Raw genomic sequence first — 18,490 nt, 5'->3', positions numbered from 1 at the left:
GTTCGCCCGCTCTTTGCAATTTCCTCATGCCGTCAGTTGTCGCTGGCCGGAGGGAAAAAATCGCCTCGAAACACCACAAAAAAAGCGATGAAACTAAAAGTAGTTCGTGCTAGCAGCTAAAACCATCTTATTCAACGCCGTAGTTATAAGTTAAATCCAATCGTGGCATGCGGCTTGGGTGAACTTGCGGTACGGTGGTGGTGTGTACCTGTGCGACCTGGTGCTTAATTGTGTACGGCAGCGGTGACTGAGAATGAAAAAAAGCTCCCTCAGAGACAAGCGCAAACAGCAGCCGAAAACTCTTCGCCGTCGGAACGGAGTCGACAGTGGGTCTGATGTGGACCATGAAAATGAGAGAATGCATGTGAAGCAAGATTCCGATACGGTGAAATCCAGCTCGATAGTGAAACCTGGTGACAATTTAACCACCGCTGCTGCTGCTACTACTACTCCTACGGGACTGTTGGAAAACGGTGCATCGATCAGTGGTAGTGGTGATAGTGGTGAAGCGGCGGCGCCCGTAGAGAAGAACAATTCGCCCGCACCCGACGAGCAGGACGCAGCGCGAGTAGACTCGCCGACGGACGATACCGTAAAAACGATCCGATTGGTGTCGCTAGATAAGTTGCTTGGGCCCAGCTTGGTCGGAAAGGTGCCGGAGGAGGGCAAGGGGGAGGAGGAAAAGGAGCCGCACGAGTCCCGCCGTTCGTCGTCTAATCGCGCCGGAAAGAAAAACATTAGCATCATCGAACTGAGCGACGATTCGGAAGAGGAAAGTTTGCAGCAGTACGTGATTGATAAATCTTCCATAAAGAGCGAGAACGATGCCGGCAAGGGAGGTGTAGCAGCAACACAGCCACCTCCATCTTCCGCCAGCAAAGTGAGTGGAAAAAGCGCGAAAAAAGCAGCTAGCGGTGAGGGAAGGGCGAAGTCCAGCACACTTCTCCCACCGTCGACGAAAGAGCTGAGCATTGTAGTTACGCCACTACCGGCGGATTTGAGCACTATCAAAGCTACCCACGGTTTGAAAGAGATTCGCGACCATCGTAACACCGTTATCGAAACCTTTGTGCCGAACAGTAGTCGGCTTGCGAACCGCACCCGGAAAAACAAGGCCGCGAAACGGAAAAAGATGGCCTCACCCGAGGAAGAGCAGCAGAGCGATGCGGTGGCGCTGGAAAAGGCCGACACCGGCAGCAACAGCAAGGAGCACCGACAAGAGGACGATAATGGTGGTTCGGAAAACGAGAACCAATCCGATGTCGAGGAGGGTAGCAAGCGTAATGAGAGCGATTCTGATGCACCGATCACACGGGGCCGTAACAAGTCCAAAACCAGCATTCCAAAAGAGGTGAGCACAGTTTTTTTTTTGCATGTAAGGCAATTTAGTCATTACTTATGATTTTGTAATTCATTTTTTTTTGTTTTTAGAAAAAGAACACTCGCACTACCCGAAAGAGACGGGCAGTAAGCGATAGTGACGAGGAACAGGATACAGGGAAACCATCAACGCCGGTCGCTAATGATAACACGGACAAGGACAGTGAGAGCGGTAGTGATTTTGAGTTTGCTAAACGCAACACCGCCACCAGCCGTAGCCAACGGGCGGCCGAGCGATCAAAGAGGGGAAGGGCGGGCGCTACTAAGGCAGCAGCACCATCGGCGGATGAGGCTAGTAACGACGAGGAGGCAGACAAGGAGAAGAACGATTTTCAAACGCGCAAAAAGCGAACCAGAATTCGACGAAATTCAACTTCCTCCTCGGGTGAGGATGGAAAACCGGTCTCGAAAAGGTAAGAAGCTGAACGTGGACCAATGATGATGACCACCAACTCATACGCGCCTAACTTTCGATCCTACCTATTTCAGGAAAAAGCGCAAACAAACTAAAAAGAAAAACTCCGACAGTGAGGGCGATTCACCGAACAAGGGGCGCAAAAACATTCGCAAGCTATTGAAGAAAAGCGATCTGGAGGAAACGACCAAGAACGCGGAGCAGGAGGAGCGGGAGCGTAAGCAGCGCATTGCAGAGCGCCAAAAGCTCTACAACCAGGTGTACGACGAGAAGCCGGAAGAAGCGTGTACGCTGGACCAGCTCGTGCTCGACTTCGACGAGGAAACGAAGGAACCGCTGCTGGAGGTGGACAGGAAGCTGGTGAAGCAGCTGAAACCTCACCAAGCGAACGGTATAAAGTTTATGTTCGACGCCTGCTTCGAAAGTCTCGAGCAGATGAACCAGAGCAAAGGTTCCGGCTGCATACTGGCGCACTGTATGGGGCTGGGCAAAACGCTGCAGGTGGTTACGCTGGCGCACACGCTGCTCGCCAGCGCGGATCTAACCGGCGTCGAGCGCATCCTCGTCGTGTGCCCCCTGTCGACGGTGCTGAACTGGGCGAACGAGTTCCACATGTGGATGAAGCACGTGAAAAAGGGCACCGAGGTGGAGGTGTATGAAATATCGAAGTAAGCGCAGCTGTGTTGCTATGGTTTGATTTGTACGCTAGTACCCAACACCACCATCGGGGGTTTTCCTCTTTTCTTATTTGCACACTCACAGATACAAAGACAACGTCACGCGTGCCAACAAGCTCATGGAATGGCACAACGAGGGCGGTGTGATGATAATGGGCTACGATATGTTCCGCAACTTGGCTAATCCGACCGCGACCCGCATTCGCAAGAAGGTGCGCGAATCGCTGCAGACCTCGCTGATCGATCCAGGGCCGGAGCTGATCGTGTGCGACGAGGGGCACTTGCTGAAAAATGAGAAAACCTCCCTGTCCCAGGCCGTCAACCGGATCTCAACGATGCGGCGAATCGTACTGACCGGTACACCGATTCAGAACAATATGAAAGAATGTGAGCAATGGTGAAAGCGGGGTTGGGATGGTCGCATTTCTAATCTTTTGCTTGATACTTATGGAAGAGTTTGTTTTGCGTTTGTTTCCGTTACAGATTACTGTATGGTTCAGTTTGTAAAGCCCAAGCTGCTCGGTACCTACACCGAGTACATGAACCGGTTCGTGAACCCCATCACGAATGGACAGTACACCGACTCGACGCCGTACGACATACAGCTGATGCGCAAACGAGCGCACGTGCTGCACAAATTGCTTGATGGCTGCGTCCAGCGCAGGGATTATGCAGTATTAGCACCTTTCTTACCACCTAAGCTAGAGTTTGTGGTGTCGATCAAACTAACTCCACTGCAGAGCACCCTGTACAAGGTTTGTGGGCTACGCGCTATCTAAGTGTTGAATAATCACGTCTCTCTTTTCCCCTTTGCTCTGCCCCTGCTCCAACAGTACTATATGGAAAATATGGCCGGCAAACGGAACGACGATGATCCGACGCTAAAGCGCTCCTCGATGTTGTTCATCGATTTCCAGAATCTGCAACGCATCTGGACACATCCGAGGGTGCTGCGGTACAACAGCGATCGCTACGAAATTAAACAGCAACGGAAGGTTCGTGGGATGCGCTCCGTTGCGAGATCGATCCAGCTGTCTTAACCTTTGCTTTCTCTATCTGCAGCGCGATTTGGACAGTGAAAATGAATCGGAAGGCTCGATGAAGGACTTCATCGACGACGAAGATACCGCGGAATCAACGCCCGCATCGTCCGATTCCGAATCCGACGTCCAGTCCGTGCACGATGACAGCAGTCGCGATGCCAAAAGCTCGGGTGATTCTACGAGCAACAAAAGAAAAGCAACGGTCGGAACACGCAGCACCAGGAACAATCCAAACATCAATGGTAGTTTGCTTTATCAAACGAGCTTGTCCTTTCGTTTCGGTGTTTGCTTTATTAGTGTTTTTTTTTTTTCATTCAAAAGGCGGCGATGATGACGATGTAGTAATGCAAAAGCCGGAAAATCCTACCGAATGGTGGATGCAGATGTGTCCCGAAACCGAGCTGGACAACCTCGAGCACTCCGGGAAACTGGTCGTTTTGATGGAAATTTTGAAGGAATGCGAGGCAATTGGCGACAAGCTGTACGTGTCACTGCACTCGGAAGCACAGGTGGAAGCGCACGTTTAGCTAATGTATCTTCGCTCTTTCTCCCTTGCAGGCTGGTTTTTTCGCAATCCTTGTATTCCCTGGATGTAATAGAGCACTTTCTCTCGCTGCTGGATGAAAACTTGCAAAAGGACGAAGATGAGCGGGACGAACAGTTGAGCAAGTATCCAGGATCTTGGTCGTTGGGTTTGGACTACTTCCGGCTCGATGGTTCAACGTCGATCGATAACCGGAACGACGCGTGTAAGGTTTTTAATGACGAGAGCAATACTCGAGCGAGGTATGTGTCTGTTGGTGTGTGTGTGTGTGTCAGACAGAACACTAAAACTGTCCCTTACTTGATTCTGCAGATTGTTCCTGATTTCTACGCGTGCCGGAGGTTTGGGAATCAATTTGGTAGCCGCCAATCGGGTGGTCATCTTTGACGTGTCCTGGAACCCATCGCACGACATCCAGAGCATATTCCGGGTGTACCGTTTCGGTCAGAGTAAGCCTTGCTATATTTATCGTTTTATTGCTATGGTACGTAGTAGTAATAAGGGAGTGGAGCGTTTTGGGGGCAAGCCGTACCGTAACCGACGCCTGTTCTTACTGTTCCAACAGGGCACGATGGAGGAGAAAATCTACGAGCGGCAGGTCACGAAGCAAGCTATCTCAAAGCGTGTCATAGACGAGCAGCAGATTGACCGGCACTACAAGGAGAACGATCTGCAGGAGCTGTACCGGTACGAGGTGGAAACGAGCGAACCGCGGCCAACGCCGAACGTCCCGAAGGATCGGCTGTTTGCCGAGCTGCTCAAACGGTTCGATCCGCTGATTTACAAGTACCACGAGCACGACTCGCTGCTCGAGAACAAGGAGGAGGAAACGCTGAACGAGGAAGAGCGCAAGGCGGCCTGGGAGGAGTTCGAGCAGGAGAAGAACCGACCACCGATGCCGGCGTACGGCACCAGCGGCTTGTTGGGTATTGGCGGAATGGGCGGCAGAGGAGGTAGCGCAACTAGAGCGTGGAGGGGAGAGTTTGACCGTATGACTAACGGAACGGGGAATCGGGTTCACTTTTTTCCCCTTTGCAGTTAATGGGCCGGTTACGTCCAGCACAACGTACGGCTTCCGGAACGATGTGCTGCTGAAGCTGCTCCATCTGAAGGCCCGGGAGGATAATCCAACGTTCAACGATGCCACCATTAATGCTATGATACCATTTTTAATGCAGCAGCTATCGCAACAAATGAGGGACGGTGAATTAACGGTAAGAAAAAAGTGTACTATTTCTTCTGCTCTGTTCCGTACACTGTACATTTTCTACCCGAATTGTATCTTACGATCGTCGTTTTGTTTGCCTGTCCCCCTCCCCCTCCACAGATGTACAAAAGCTTATGGGAACTTTACTACAAGCTGGAAGTTCCACCACAGCAAATGAACCAGCAGTACACGATGGCGTACAGCAACACGATGCAGCCGGGTGGAGGCGGTATGGTGATGGGACAGATGGTACCGCAGCAACCGCTCGTGGGCCAACAGCAACCAATGGCGGGAGGTGTTGTAACCGGCGGTCCCGTTGTTAATATGCAGTATCAGATGAATCCATTCCCAACTGCGGTATGGCACAGGAGTTCATTTTTAAGCTTTCGCAAATCGCATCGTGACCGTTTCTTTCCGTCCCTCTCTCTACCTTACAGATGCCACAGCCGGGAATCAGTGGAATGCAAACCACCGGTACTGCTGCCGGGAACGATGACGATGTCGTCGAGGTAACACCGGTAAATAGAGGCCCCATCGTGATCGATCCGGAGGTGGTTGAGCTCGATTAAAAAAGAACGCACGGACGACCCATCTCCTTGATGCTTGATCTTCTGCTGCCCAGAACTTCGAATATTTTGCTGTGTAGGAACCGGATGGCACGATATTATTGTACTAGGTTCGCATAACGTACACCCTTTAAACGGGCGTATACTCTGATGAAATTAGATTTTATTCACAACACATCTTAGCTGTTTAAATAAAGACATTTTCTAACCACCACCCCCCCGGTAATAACACACGCCCCTCTCTTTCACTCTCCTCTTGTGCCGTGTAAGTAGCCGTGGGTGCGTTCGCGCACTGGGAGATGTTTGGGTTTTTGTCTGTAGCTGATTGGTTTGATCTTTTGCTGTAACAAAAAAAATGGTAATAGCAGTTTTCAGTCGATTTTTAAACACAGCACGCGGAACGCAGGACCGAATGGTGCGGCGGAAGTAGCAGCCATTGCTTTACACTTTTATATGGCATCGTATGAATCCGGATCCGGTGCCCGATTCGCGACCCGGCAACCATTCTGCAGAAACTGGGCCCCATCCTGCAATGGAAGATGGGAGGTTGTGGTATTAAGTGTGACCGGCTTTTGCGGAAAATACTTTTCAGATTTTTGAACTTACGCGCACAAGACCGGGCAGCCCGCGCCAAAAGTCCAAATGTGGAACCATCTCGATGCCACGTGCGCCCAGATACAGCGCGTTTACCGTGGCCCCGATCAGGAAGTACGACACGAGGCCGACAAACAGCATTATCAATAGTACCGTGCCGGTGCTGGGCTTGCTGAAATCTTCTATCACGATAGGACATGCGTACGGGGAGAAAAGCAACAGATGCTACACCGCCCGGAAGATGCGGAAATAAAACAAAACAAAATAAACAAAAAAAAAAGATGATTAGTTACGATGCTGTGATGTTAGAGTGGGTTTTGAGGGGTTTTTTTTGTCTTCCTCCCCGTCCCCCTTCTCAACAGCGTGGCTGGCACATACCGTGGTGACATTCGTGGTGGAATCCGGGAAAAAGTACGACTTCTTATCGCTTGTACACACCAATTTTACATGTGTAATACTGAAATTGATAATCGTTACGGGTTTCAGTGAGATGACTCAGCCGCCTGACAAGGTCCCCGGGGCAGTGTTTTGCTTACCTATGGTTTGGTTTGATGTAGCTGAGAAAAAGCCCATCGTCGGATGTGAATTGCGTTTCCCTCAGCTCACCCAACCGTACCAGCTGGTTGTGTGCGGCGTCATACTTGCAAAGCTGTAAAGGAAGGAAAACAAGCGTTTAACCAGTTTATTCCACATTTACAATGGACCGCCCTTTCGCATCGACACTTACCGTATATCCTTTTAAGCATTCATTGCTAGTTATGTTCGGTTTGCTATCATCCGCCGTGTAGTTTATGTCCTGGCAAGGGCTGAAGTAGTACGCATCGCCACTGGAATCGTTCGCGTGCAGCGGCTGGCCACCGAGATCGATGATGGGCCGCAGGTTGATACCCCTACCGTCGTAAAACTCGCAGGAACAGTCCCCTACCCGATTGCACTCGCTCGCGTTGGTGAATGTTAGGAAACCAACCAACCACACCTGCACTGCCACTACGACGAAGCGTTTGCCCATCTTCCTCTTTGGTATTGTATTGGTTTCGCACTACTGGCACGGTTTTGTGCACGGTGCCTTGAAAAGGATAGGACAGCCTAATAATAGTTACTATAATCTACGCTTTGAGCTGGGCCCAACATTCGGATGAAAGTGAAACAGCTGATTCGGTAAGCGATTTGGTCGATGGCAGACATTTACAAACAGCGCGATGATTAAGCGCATCGAAACAGCGACAACAATGCCTGCCTGTGCTCCCTCTCTCGATGTGTGTGGGCCGTCCCCCTTGTTTTCAGTCTCGCCTGCTCACTCCTACGGAGCGCATACGGGACGTGCACCGTGGGATATTGTGCTGCTCGTGAGGACATGCCGTTTGACGTACGATTATTATTTTTTGGTCATTTCGTGCACTTTACAGTACGTAACAAAAAAATGAAACACAACGACCGATCCGCTATGCCGTGTTTCGCGTGCACTTCCGTTCACAAAACAACCGCCATTTTTTGGTTTTGGGTTTTCATCAAAGTCATGGTTTATTTTACATTCATTAGTTATTCAACTCATTCAACACAAGACTTCCAACACTCACATCGAAATATAGGTTGTACGAATATCGCTTCTCAGTTGTAAAATAATCGTTGCTGCTCTGTGCTGCGACTGGTGAAATTGAAGGAGAACAGTGTTTGTATATATGTCTGTGTGTGTGTGTGTGTGTTCGTGTGTACAAGCGGGAAAACTTTTTGGAAAATGGTGGAAAACGCAAGAAAAAATCACAGTAATTGTAAAACAAAACTTCAATCAGATATTCCCTGCACACCAGGTAAGGGGGGGGGGGAGGGGTGATGGATAGGTGAGGGTAAGGGGAAGGGGAGGAGGGGGGGGGGGGACATTGAATTCGCTTCGGCTTAACTTGTTCGTTCTCCTGGTTCCGTTTTTTGTTGTGTTTGTTTTTTCTTCTCTTACTCGCAACTTATCTGGTTCCTTTTTCCCTTTATACAATGACTCCTAGAATGCATTTCAGTCTTTGTCCTCTTGTGTGTTTGTATTGTTTCTTTTTTTGTTTTTTAGGTTTTTTCAAGTTGCACTAATAAAACATGCCATTCGTTTGTCTTTGCTTGTTTTGCATTGTCTCTTTACTTTATACACAGAACGAAAGAAAAAGTGGTTTAAATAGTTTCTGGGGGTGCTGATGTAACACATATTATTTAACCGCTGGTATGTTCACACTTATTTTATGCGTTAAAAGACGTTTCCCTTTTTCTTATCTTTCTCTTTCTCTTTCTTTTCCTTTGTGTTGTAGATTGTGTTTTTGTGGGGGGTGTTTTTTGACTGAGCATAACAACCCGGAAGATACAGATCATTTTGCTTTTCTGTTTGCTTCAAATACGTAAAATAACTTTGATGAGAATTGATAAGAAAATCAAAACCGAATAAATAGACAACAAAATCTATGATGATAAATACGCCGCGCAAAATGCATAAATAAAGATAGCTATTATTGTAGGGTTATAAATAAATAAATAAATAAATAAATAAATAAATAAATAAATAAATCGATAAATATTCCATTCGCATCAATATGCGCCAGTTCAACTTGTGAAGAAAACAAGTCGATTAAAACCGGACTAGGACCTTAATATACAAACTAAATATAGGGACTAGCTTTGTAGGAGCTGAGGCGGCTCTCTCTCTCTGTCTGAGTTGGATGCGGTGGCTTTCATATAATTTAATTCGTTCGTTCGCGCACACTATGAAACGCAAAAATAAATTGCACTAAAATATCGACTCGCTTGCTTTGTCCTCGCATCCACCATATTCCTCTCTCTCTCTCTCTCTCTCTGTCTCTTTCTATTTGCGCGTACTATCCCATCGACTAAGAGGTCACCATTCACCACGTGGCTTGGATCCTCCACTTCACTGAAGTAAACAAGGATTCTTCCTCGCTGCTGCTGCTGCTACTAAATGCAATTATTGTTACTGTTTTGCTGAGTACTGACGATACTTAGGAGGTACAATTAAAGACTAATGATTGGATCGGCATTCCCAACAGTGCTTTTGCACAGGCCACAGGCTGTGCAGATGTTACTGCTGGGCCTACCAATGTTGCACATTATTTACAGTCAATCAGTGTGTGGAATGACTCTGGAGATTCGTCTTCGGAACGGGTGTGTTTTACCCACCGGGAGGGTTTTTTTTGTGTGTGTAAAACAATCGGACTAATCATAATCTTTATAAGTTACCTAACTTCCAATGACATGAACATGAAATGACACGAATTTTGACTAGCAGTTTATAATTTAGAGAGAAGTTGTACGGACTAGAGAGCTTGCCCGCGGTTCACCTGCGGAAGGATAGAGAGCAGGGATGAAAACAAGGGGAGGGGTGTGGGGGAGATGGTTTGTTTGTAGGGAGAAGGGGGAACCGCGGTCTGCGCTTATCGACTAGAAGTTTGCCTGACGCATCCATGGCTTCAAAGCTATTCTCTTTGTATAAGAAATATACCTCTATATATATATAAATACGAATTTTCTCTCTGACCTTATTAGCTTGTTACAAGTTTGCAGGGGGAGGAGGGAGGGGGTAGAAATATGATACTAAATAAATTTGCTCAATGCGATCGTAGATAGTAGCTTACACTTCTAAAACCCTTCTTACCAACCGTACACACCGACGACCACCACGATCGGGGGGCCGCGTCTGATCTGATGCCCGTTCCGGGCACCACCCACCTGTCGGGGGGCTGCCTAGTGTTCGATGATGGTGGCCTCCTCGCCCTTGACGTCGGACATGGCGGCCATCGCTTTCGTCAGCACCGATGCATCCTTGAGGCTGAGCACCTGCAGGACTTGCGGTTCCGACCCGGGCGGTCCTTGGATCATCATCTGATGCATGCCGGGGCCCACGGTGATCGTTTCCATCGTTTCGCCGTTTTCGACCTAGACACGATGAGAGATGAGCGGGAGAGAGAGAAAGCGTGCAAGAACAAAACCGAATAAAGTAAATTCACGCACAGATAATTGAAAGGAAAACCGTAAAAAATACAAACAAAATAAAACAAAAGCATATCGATCATTCGTTTTAGATGTACGAAAATGAAACGAACGTAGGAAAAGTGACAAGGAGGAGAGAGAGAAAAAAATCCAAACAATAATGCCGCACTACGCTGGAGGAGACACAAGTGACAAGGTGGCAGCTTTTTCGGGCAAACTAATGCTAAACCAAACTAAAACAAAACAGGGTAAAACAATTAGCACTATCGCCAAATGCTACTCACTAAATCACACATCTGAAACGAAAAGAAATACAGTGAAACATTATTCCATTGCCTGTGGTAAGGGGTTCGCACGCACAACAGAGTGAGTCCCTTTCCCTGTCCTGGGCCGGCTGGTCACTAATAGTAGCGGTGATGATGTATGGGGTTGTACAGGAAGGTGAGAGTAAGGCTACAAAACAAAATCATCAAATCCATTGCACAACAGATACTTCAAACTGAAACGAACCTAAAGCACTACGAGTAAATAATTTATAATAAATGAAATAAAGCGAAACTTCAAATTCAAAACAAAAACACAATATAAATTTAAAGTGGCGTTTCTTTGGACTTTGGTTTGTACAGCGCTTACAAGCTAAACTCTTTAAAAGGTAACTACTTACACGCTATTATATTGCATTACCGGGAAGGCACTTTGGTTGTTTTGGTTTTTGGCTCGTTTTTGGTATCAAATTATTACAACAATTACAATTCTATGCTTAGTATAAATAGTGTGACTTAAAGGTTGGCACCAACCTTTCACGGAAGGTTGATGCGGTCCTGTGAGACGACAGAAAGACAAACAGACGGACAGCGGACGGTCTGTCGTGTCTCTCCAAAAGGATTTAACTAGAACAGTTGACTGTGCGTTGATAATAATAGGTGGATTTGGCTTGCCTCTACATGACTACATGGCGGTTGGCGATTCTTGCGATCGAATTAAAAAAAAACAAAACCTCTGCTAAAACATGTTGAGATCCTTCAGAAAATGTTACCCAGCTACAATAATCTGACTGGAACATCTTTACTGGGACTGACGCGGCGCACGGTACGATCGGTCAAAGACATAAATATAATAAATAAGCTTCTTTCGTTTGCTGTCCTACTCAACAAACGCTCTAACATTCCCTATCGCTCTTCCCCGCTTCGTTTCGTACCTTTTTTGCTGGGCTTTCTTTTGTGGAACTTAAAATGACCAACCAACCCCCCCTTTGCTCTTCACACTTCACACTAACATCGCGAATGGCACAATCATACGGAGATGGGGGAGGTGGTGGCTGCCGCATTGGACTAGACACACAGAGTGCCACAAGCAAAAAGGGGCACAACAATGGTTGCCTTTTATTGCAGTACGGGGCAGCCGGGAATTAAGCCGTAAGTAGATTAAGCACTGCGATCATCGGCGGACGGCGGCTAAGATCGAATAAATAAATTCTAACACAAGAAAACAACATTAAAATCATACCACTACTACCCACACACTCGCATCTCTGTGAATCGTGAGCGATCGGAGCAGAGGTCCGCTCCTGTTTGGCTAGACAAAACAACTAATTTACATCCTAAATCTGTTACGATACTTTTGGTCAAACAGCTAAAGTACAAACGTAAAGCTAAATGGGATCAAATCTTAAATAAAGTACACTTCAAAGGCTTAACTAAACAACGGGAACGGGGCTGGCGTTGGGTAGGTCCAAAATTGTGCTACGGAGAGCCGGGTGCTACAGTCGTGTATGGGGAAGGAGGAAATGGGAGGGGGGGTTTGTTGTTGTTTTGTCAAAACGTTTCGTCCGGTCTGAGCACTGCAAGCTACACGCTCTGCAGGCCAAAATGTTTCGGGTCAACCTCGGTCGTAGTGTTGCTGCCACTGCTGTTCGCCGACTTCTGACCTATGCTCAGCGCATCGATCAAATGACTGCCGTCATTCACCGTCAGTTCAATGTTGCGTTTCAATTGTTGGTGCTGGTGCTGCTGCTGGGAGGACTTTGCATCGGTCGTGGCAGTGAACGGGATACCGCTCAGCTGAATTACAAAGCTGGGAGTGCCGCCACCGCCAACGACGTCCGCCGCCACCGCGTCCTCTTTGTCCTCGTCCATCGGTTCTATCTTGGGTATGCAGAACTTGATCTGATTCACACCGAGCCCGGCACCACCGAAGATGGTACCGCCGCTCGGTATTACGTTCGATTTACGGTTCGCGTTTAACACGTTTTGTGACATGCTGGTGTTGTTATTATTATTGCTATTGGTCATATTTTGGTCGGGTTCGTCCAGTTCCTCCGGTTGCTGCTGGTTCACGGCGGTGGCAAGATTAAAACAACCACGCTGCGAAGGAAGTATCGTATTCAGGCCAACCATCGGCACACCACCGGTCACGGCCGAAGCGCGTGATGAGGTACTGCTGTTGCCAGTATTGCTAGCACGCGACTGCTTGCCGGACGACGGCATCGGTTGCATTTGCGGTACGGTCAAAATGGTCCCATTGCTGCTCAACGCATAGTTGGCCAGCATGGTGGCGGCATGGTGCTGGCTAGATGCAGCGCCCACGTTTGTCGAAATGGTCAAGTTCTGTGTCGTGTTGCTAGCTGCGCTAACCACCGCAGCGGAAGTCTGTTGCTGCTGTTGCTGTTGCTGCTGAGAATGAGTGGACGCTATGTTATGTACCTGCATCGGTGTTATGCACACGGTTCCGTCCACGTTCGGCACCTGCTGTATGTTGGCCACCATCGTCTGGTACATCTGTGCGGACACCGGCACGGTGATCATGCCACTCACGTTCACTGGGTAACCTGGGGATCGATTTGAGATAGGAAAACAGTGCAAACGGGATGTGTTATTAGACCGAATGCACTCATACACGACGACGACGACAACGATGATGACTATACCTTGCCCATCCTCTCCGGTGATTATTAGCTGTCCATCCTGACCGAGGGTCGCCTCCGTTAGATCAACCGACATGCTTTCGCCCTGCCCATCTGATATAGTTTGGATTGCATGAACGCCTCCGTCAGCCTGTTGCTGCAGCTGTAATAGGGCCGGAAAGTTTAGTGCATCATGCAGTGCCACCGCTCACAAGCTCGCTGCTGCCGGTAATACTTACGGTGGCAATTCCTTGTACTTGTGCGGTAGTTCCGTCGGGTAACGTGATGATAGGATTGTTGGGATCAACCTGAATAAGTGATACGGTACCGTCGGGGTTCTGTATGGTTTGCAATACGGTATGTGTGAACTGAAAGCAGAGAAAAGGAAATAACAATAATAACGCTAAAAGTTCATACACATTAGGTCCATCATTAGCTACTGCGAAATCGTTAACGAAAAGTAAAACAAAACTTAGGATAGCACACGAAAAAACAAAACAACATAAATGGGAAATTAATGTATTAAATAAATAAATAAAAAAAAATTTACAACACAGCGAAACCAAATGCAGCAAAATGCAAAACCAAAACAAGTGAGAATCATACCACAACAAATAACTACAAACGCAAATATTAAGGATCCGAGCGGAGCAAACAAACGTTTGAAACAAAAGCAGAAAAATAAGGATGAATATCACAAAATTCCTTTCACAGGACGTGAAAGAACGAGTTCTTACAGAAGAAGAAGAAAAAAACAATTAGACGAAAAGTAAAATAAACTCAATAGCCACTCAAACAAAACCGGTTCAAACCAAACGAAAGCGTCACGACATCAAAGTTGATTAATAGAAAATTGGTGTTAGTACGAACATCCACATCGCTTAGAGCCATCGAGTCTAAGCAAACCTGCGCGTTCAGGGTCTGCGTGGGTGAAGCCTGCTGCTGTATCTGGATCGTGCCGTCCGCGTTCTCCTTAATGATCTGACCGTTCGTGCTGGTAATCGTGGTCTGGCCATTCGATTGGACCTGCTGTTGCTGCTGCGGATGGGCCTGATGGATGATGATCTGCTGCTGGCCGCCGGCACCGTTCGTGATGGTGGCCGTGGCTGTATTGCCGCCGCTTGCCGGACCCACCGTTACCACGCTGCCATTTTCGATCTTCATCACATCGACCTAGTTTTCCCCCAATAACGCGGTCCCACCATCCAACCCCAGAGTGGTCAGTTGCCCCGACAAAGCAAAAGAGTGAGAAAAAGTAACAGTGCGTTTAGCAAAGGATTATTCGACCGGCTCGATTCGATGGTGGATAGAGGCGACACAAGTTCCCGGTGTTCAATCAGAGCAGGCCACCAGGTTCCCACTAAGATCCACCCGTCCGCACGCAATCCACAATCTGAGGGGAAATCCGCCGGGAGCAATACTTACGTTCGAGCTAGCCGTTGCTATGGCGTTCGCTTTCTCGTCCTCTTCACTGAACGCGGGCAGCAGATCTTCTCTGCCGTGGTATTTGTAACAATTTATGACAATTTTTCTCAGTGCATGTGTCCAACTTATCTGTACGTGGCCGTTTCCCGAAAGATGCGTGTTAGAAGATAGAAGGCATGGTTTAAAATTCCCGTCTCCAAGTTAGTACCCCCCGATTCCTTGGCCCTGGACCCGCCCGCCACCAAATGCAGACGTTGGGAGTAGTTACCTTGCTTACCTTTTGCTTTTCGTCCTCAGTGCGCGCATCCATGCGGACGTTGGCCCAGGGCAGCTCCTTTGGCCACCAGGGTGGCCGGGTCGAGTCTCTGCCCCAGCCCGGCTTTCCACGCCCGGTCGAATACTTCAGCATCAGCGGGATGAACGCGCGCAGCTGTGCCTGGGTCATCTTCTCCACCGGCGTCGGTATACCGTCGATGATGAGCGGCGGCAGCTCGAACAGCGAGGGATCGTCCTGCACGCGCGGTGGTGCCTGTGCGGCCAGTGCCTCGTCCAGCTTGTCCATCACGTTGCTGCGCAGATTCTTCAGCACGTCCTCCAGCGGTTTCGCGCCGAACACTTTGTAGATGTTGTTGGGTTTGCCGGGCGTTGCGACCAGCACGACCGCCTGCTGTCCGACACGCGTAGCGTACTCGAAAATGGTTTGCTGCGGGACAGAATGGTGGGATTGGTTAGGAAGGCTAAGCGCTCGGTTAAGAAGGCACTCGAATTCGAGCGGGTGCCGGATCGCACGGTGAACCTACTCGTAACTTTCGCAACAGCCGGTTCTGCTGCCGCTTGCGGATGGAAGGGTTCGTTTCGAACGAGTGGGGCCTCTTTTTCTTCTTAGACGATGTGATGGCGGCGGCGGCAGCCACACCGACGACACCGGCGGCCACCAGCTGTGCTGTGACTTCGTTCTCCATGGCAACGTTGATGAGGTTCCCGTCATCGTACGCACTGCCCGGACTGCTCGGATTGTCGTCATCGTCATCGTCCGATGCGCCGGTGATGTTGTCGTCATCGATATACTCCATCGCGTCCACCGCGTTTATGGTCAAACTCATCTTTGGTATGGTTTAATTTGCTGTAAGTATTAGTAAGTTTGTTTTTTATTTAAAAAAAAACCCTATGTTCAGTTCTTTCCGATCAGTTCGCCTTTTTAGTATTAATTTCATTTCACTATCCTACAAATGTGCTTGCCAATGATTTGCCAAGAGTCGTATCGTGTCAAAAAGGTGATTAAATCAAATGATGACCAATAATACCATAAAACAAAGGCATGGTTCATATTTTAAGCTATATTACTACACAATTAAAATAACTCCGCCAACTTTAGCCTTTGCAGAAAATTCAATTCCAAACGTTGAAAGTGCATACACAAATCCTTTCGGTTGCACAATTATAAGAATAATATAACCAGTGAAAATAATATAACTTGGAACATATTATTCACGGCTGTATATGCTGATCACGCGATAACCCCTGCATAGATCTCCTACCAAGGGAAGTCAGTTGGAAGAAGAAAAAAACCTACACTTTTGTTTAGCACGCGTTTAAGGCCTTAAATATACAGCGTGATTATAATATTTTTGAAAAAGGATGCTAAATATCCTTTATCGTGTACACTGAGCACCAGCTAATATTATTCACACACACTCACACACACACGCACATAATGAATGTTCAGAACAAGAAGCAACGCACAGCCATTGTTCTATCACGACCCGGCATAGGCGATCCCTCCAACACATTTAAACACAACCGAAGCAAAGCATGCATCCATGCGGCCCTTTAAACCTTCGCCCTTTCCGTCACCCTACCTTTCCCGTCCATACACCGTCGACAACACGCTTCCCTTTGTTATACTCCAGAGCATGGAGGAAATCCAAGCCAACGAACCTATGCTGTGTACCCTATGCTGCCACACTGTGAATGTGTGTATGTGTGTGTGTGTGTGTGCCGAGTTTCCTTCCCTTCGTACCCTTTCGCACGGACCTGTGTACGTAGGGGTGTCGGCAAGAGCTGCACACATAATGATTCATTTTTTCCCCGGAGAGGACGGGGGCCCAACACACACCATTTTTATGACAAGCATATGTGAGTGCAATTTTGCGTTGCTAAGAAGCATTCTCCGTACGGCATGAGAAATTCATTTCACGTGAACGAGAGCAGCAAAAAAAATGCTACTTTTCGCTACATCCCAAAAACCACCCCACCCACCGCGGCCCTATGCACGGCCAACAACATGGTGGCGATGAAAGACTTTTCTTTCAGAGCGCGGCGCTGTATCGCTGCGGCGGACATTTTTCACGGCGGATGCATTTTCACGGCGAGTTCGATTGCAATTTTCTCTACCACCACACAGGACACCATAGACACCACAGCAGAGCCTACCGGGTTCGACGGGATGGAAGCATCTTTTTTTTTCGTTTTTTTCTTCCTCGGACACGACTTCTCCTTTCGTACGCTCTGGCGAGCAGACGATTTTGTCACCATCTTGTCACCACAAGCACCCGTGAAAAATGCGGACTTTTGCGGCTGCAACACACGAAAAAAAAATCACTAATTTCCCGCACGGCGACTGCATTGCGACTGCGGGAGGAGACCTCGCCTCGGCGTTTGTTTACAGTTTTTTGCCATTCGACTCAGCTCATTTCCCAAAAAGCAAGCGCCGTTCGAGGAGGCCTCAGCGCATGAAATTTTCCCGAGTCTGCCCTTTTGCCATTTGCCCATGCACCAACCATATACACAGCACACATTATTCCTGAGCAAGCCCAGTTAAATTTTCGCGTTACGCACCTGCGTGAAGTTTACAAAAATAGATCCCGTCCACGAACGGCCGACATCAACAACAAACGCTACCGAACGGTGGTTCCGAATCACTTTTCACGGCGTTCCGGGTGCGATATCACCGAAAATTGGGCTTATTTTGCTGGAAAAAACTCGCTTGCTACTTTTCCACGATTTCCACGGTCCACGACTCGTATTGATTTTTCCACACATCGAACACATGCAAACGCTGGCGTACACACGCGTTTACATGCATACACACATATGCACCTATACACACACAGAGTGTACCCGTATGTTCGAAAAACCCAGAGCGCCGCCCGGCGTGCCGTGGCGAACATCGGAAGCTCTGCATGCGCTTTTGAATGACGAAGTTCAAATGTGCCCGTTTGACCGTTACACCTTTGATGTGGGGAACATGTGTATGGTACTTGTCGTTTATGATTAAGAGAGCGAATATCGCTCCAGTTTGATTTTTGAATACGAAAATTTCAAATTTATTAATGTGGAAATTGTAACAAATATATTTAAAATCATTTTAACCGCTCAGTCTTCAGCATTACTAGCTATAAGACAATGAGTTGCGGCGCTAAAGAAGTGTACAGTATTATATTATATAGTAAGAAGTGACACGTGGCGTGCATCTCTATGATGTTTCAACATCGTCATTCATGCTGGCGTCGTATACATGACCATACCGATATAAACGAGTAATTCGTAGAAGAAACCGATAAAATCCCCCAAGCACATTACTCATTCGAATGGCTGGAAAAGTGTGATTAATATTATAGTTAAAGAGTAACAGTCAAACAGTGAAAAAATATTACAAATTTTTACTAAAATTCAGGCATGAATTATAATTATTTTTTGTAAACTGGCAGACTTTATTTTACTTATTTTTTCCGCTCATATCCACTTTTCAAACACCAA

General features: G+C 47.8%; 3 protein-coding genes across 12 annotated transcripts; 1 reads left to right on the top strand and 2 right to left on the bottom strand.

The window, feature by feature from the left end:
• Positions 1-13: 13 nt before the first annotated feature.
• LOC121590773 (transcriptional regulator ATRX homolog) lies at positions 14-6,046 on the top strand. The gene is made up of 14 exons (XM_041910742.1): positions 14-1,351; positions 1,432-1,793; positions 1,870-2,463; positions 2,558-2,859; positions 2,956-3,227; positions 3,306-3,467; positions 3,535-3,757; positions 3,837-3,996; positions 4,074-4,301; positions 4,372-4,543; positions 4,625-5,012; positions 5,098-5,273; positions 5,387-5,623; positions 5,704-6,046. The coding sequence occupies exons 1-14, from the start codon at positions 254-256 to the stop codon at positions 5,833-5,835; spliced, it is 4,506 nt and encodes a 1,501-aa protein (XP_041766676.1). The 5' UTR covers positions 14-253; the 3' UTR covers positions 5,836-6,046.
• Positions 5,950-7,704, bottom strand: LOC121590776. The gene is made up of 5 exons (XM_041910756.1): positions 7,154-7,704; positions 6,963-7,075; positions 6,805-6,883; positions 6,439-6,651; positions 5,950-6,359 (listed from the first exon to the last, which is right to left on the bottom strand). The coding sequence occupies exons 1-5, from the start codon at positions 7,433-7,435 to the stop codon at positions 6,282-6,284; spliced, it is 765 nt and encodes a 254-aa protein (XP_041766690.1). The 5' UTR covers positions 7,436-7,704; the 3' UTR covers positions 5,950-6,281.
• A 189-nt stretch (positions 7,705-7,893) lies between these two features.
• On the bottom strand, positions 7,894-17,802 carry LOC121590774 (DNA-binding protein Ewg). Of its 10 annotated transcripts, XM_041910751.1 has the most exons (10): positions 17,570-17,802; positions 15,532-15,854; positions 15,000-15,434; positions 14,732-14,860; positions 14,177-14,479; positions 13,546-13,674; positions 13,331-13,469; positions 13,107-13,231; positions 10,689-10,700; positions 7,895-10,350 (listed from the first exon to the last, which is right to left on the bottom strand). In XM_041910751.1, the coding sequence occupies exons 2-10, from the start codon at positions 15,832-15,834 to the stop codon at positions 10,159-10,161; spliced, it is 1,767 nt and encodes a 588-aa protein (XP_041766685.1). In that variant the 5' UTR covers positions 15,835-15,854; positions 17,570-17,802; the 3' UTR covers positions 7,895-10,158. The 10 variants fall into 10 exon arrangements, with proteins under 10 accessions (XP_041766686.1, XP_041766685.1, XP_041766687.1 ...); XM_041910752.1 differs by lacking the exon at positions 10,689-10,700 and having other exon boundaries at positions 7,894-10,350; XM_041910753.1 differs by lacking the exon at positions 10,689-10,700 and having other exon boundaries at positions 15,009-15,434.
• Positions 17,803-18,490: the final 688 nt, after the last annotated feature.

Source organism: Anopheles merus, chromosome 2R, assembly GCF_017562075.2.
Source record: "Anopheles merus strain MAF chromosome 2R, AmerM5.1, whole genome shotgun sequence".
Classification (NCBI taxonomy): domain Eukaryota; kingdom Metazoa; phylum Arthropoda; class Insecta; order Diptera; family Culicidae; genus Anopheles; species Anopheles merus.
The sequence above is the reverse complement of the archived record's forward strand: the minus strand, read 5'-3'. Positions and strand labels throughout refer to the sequence as shown.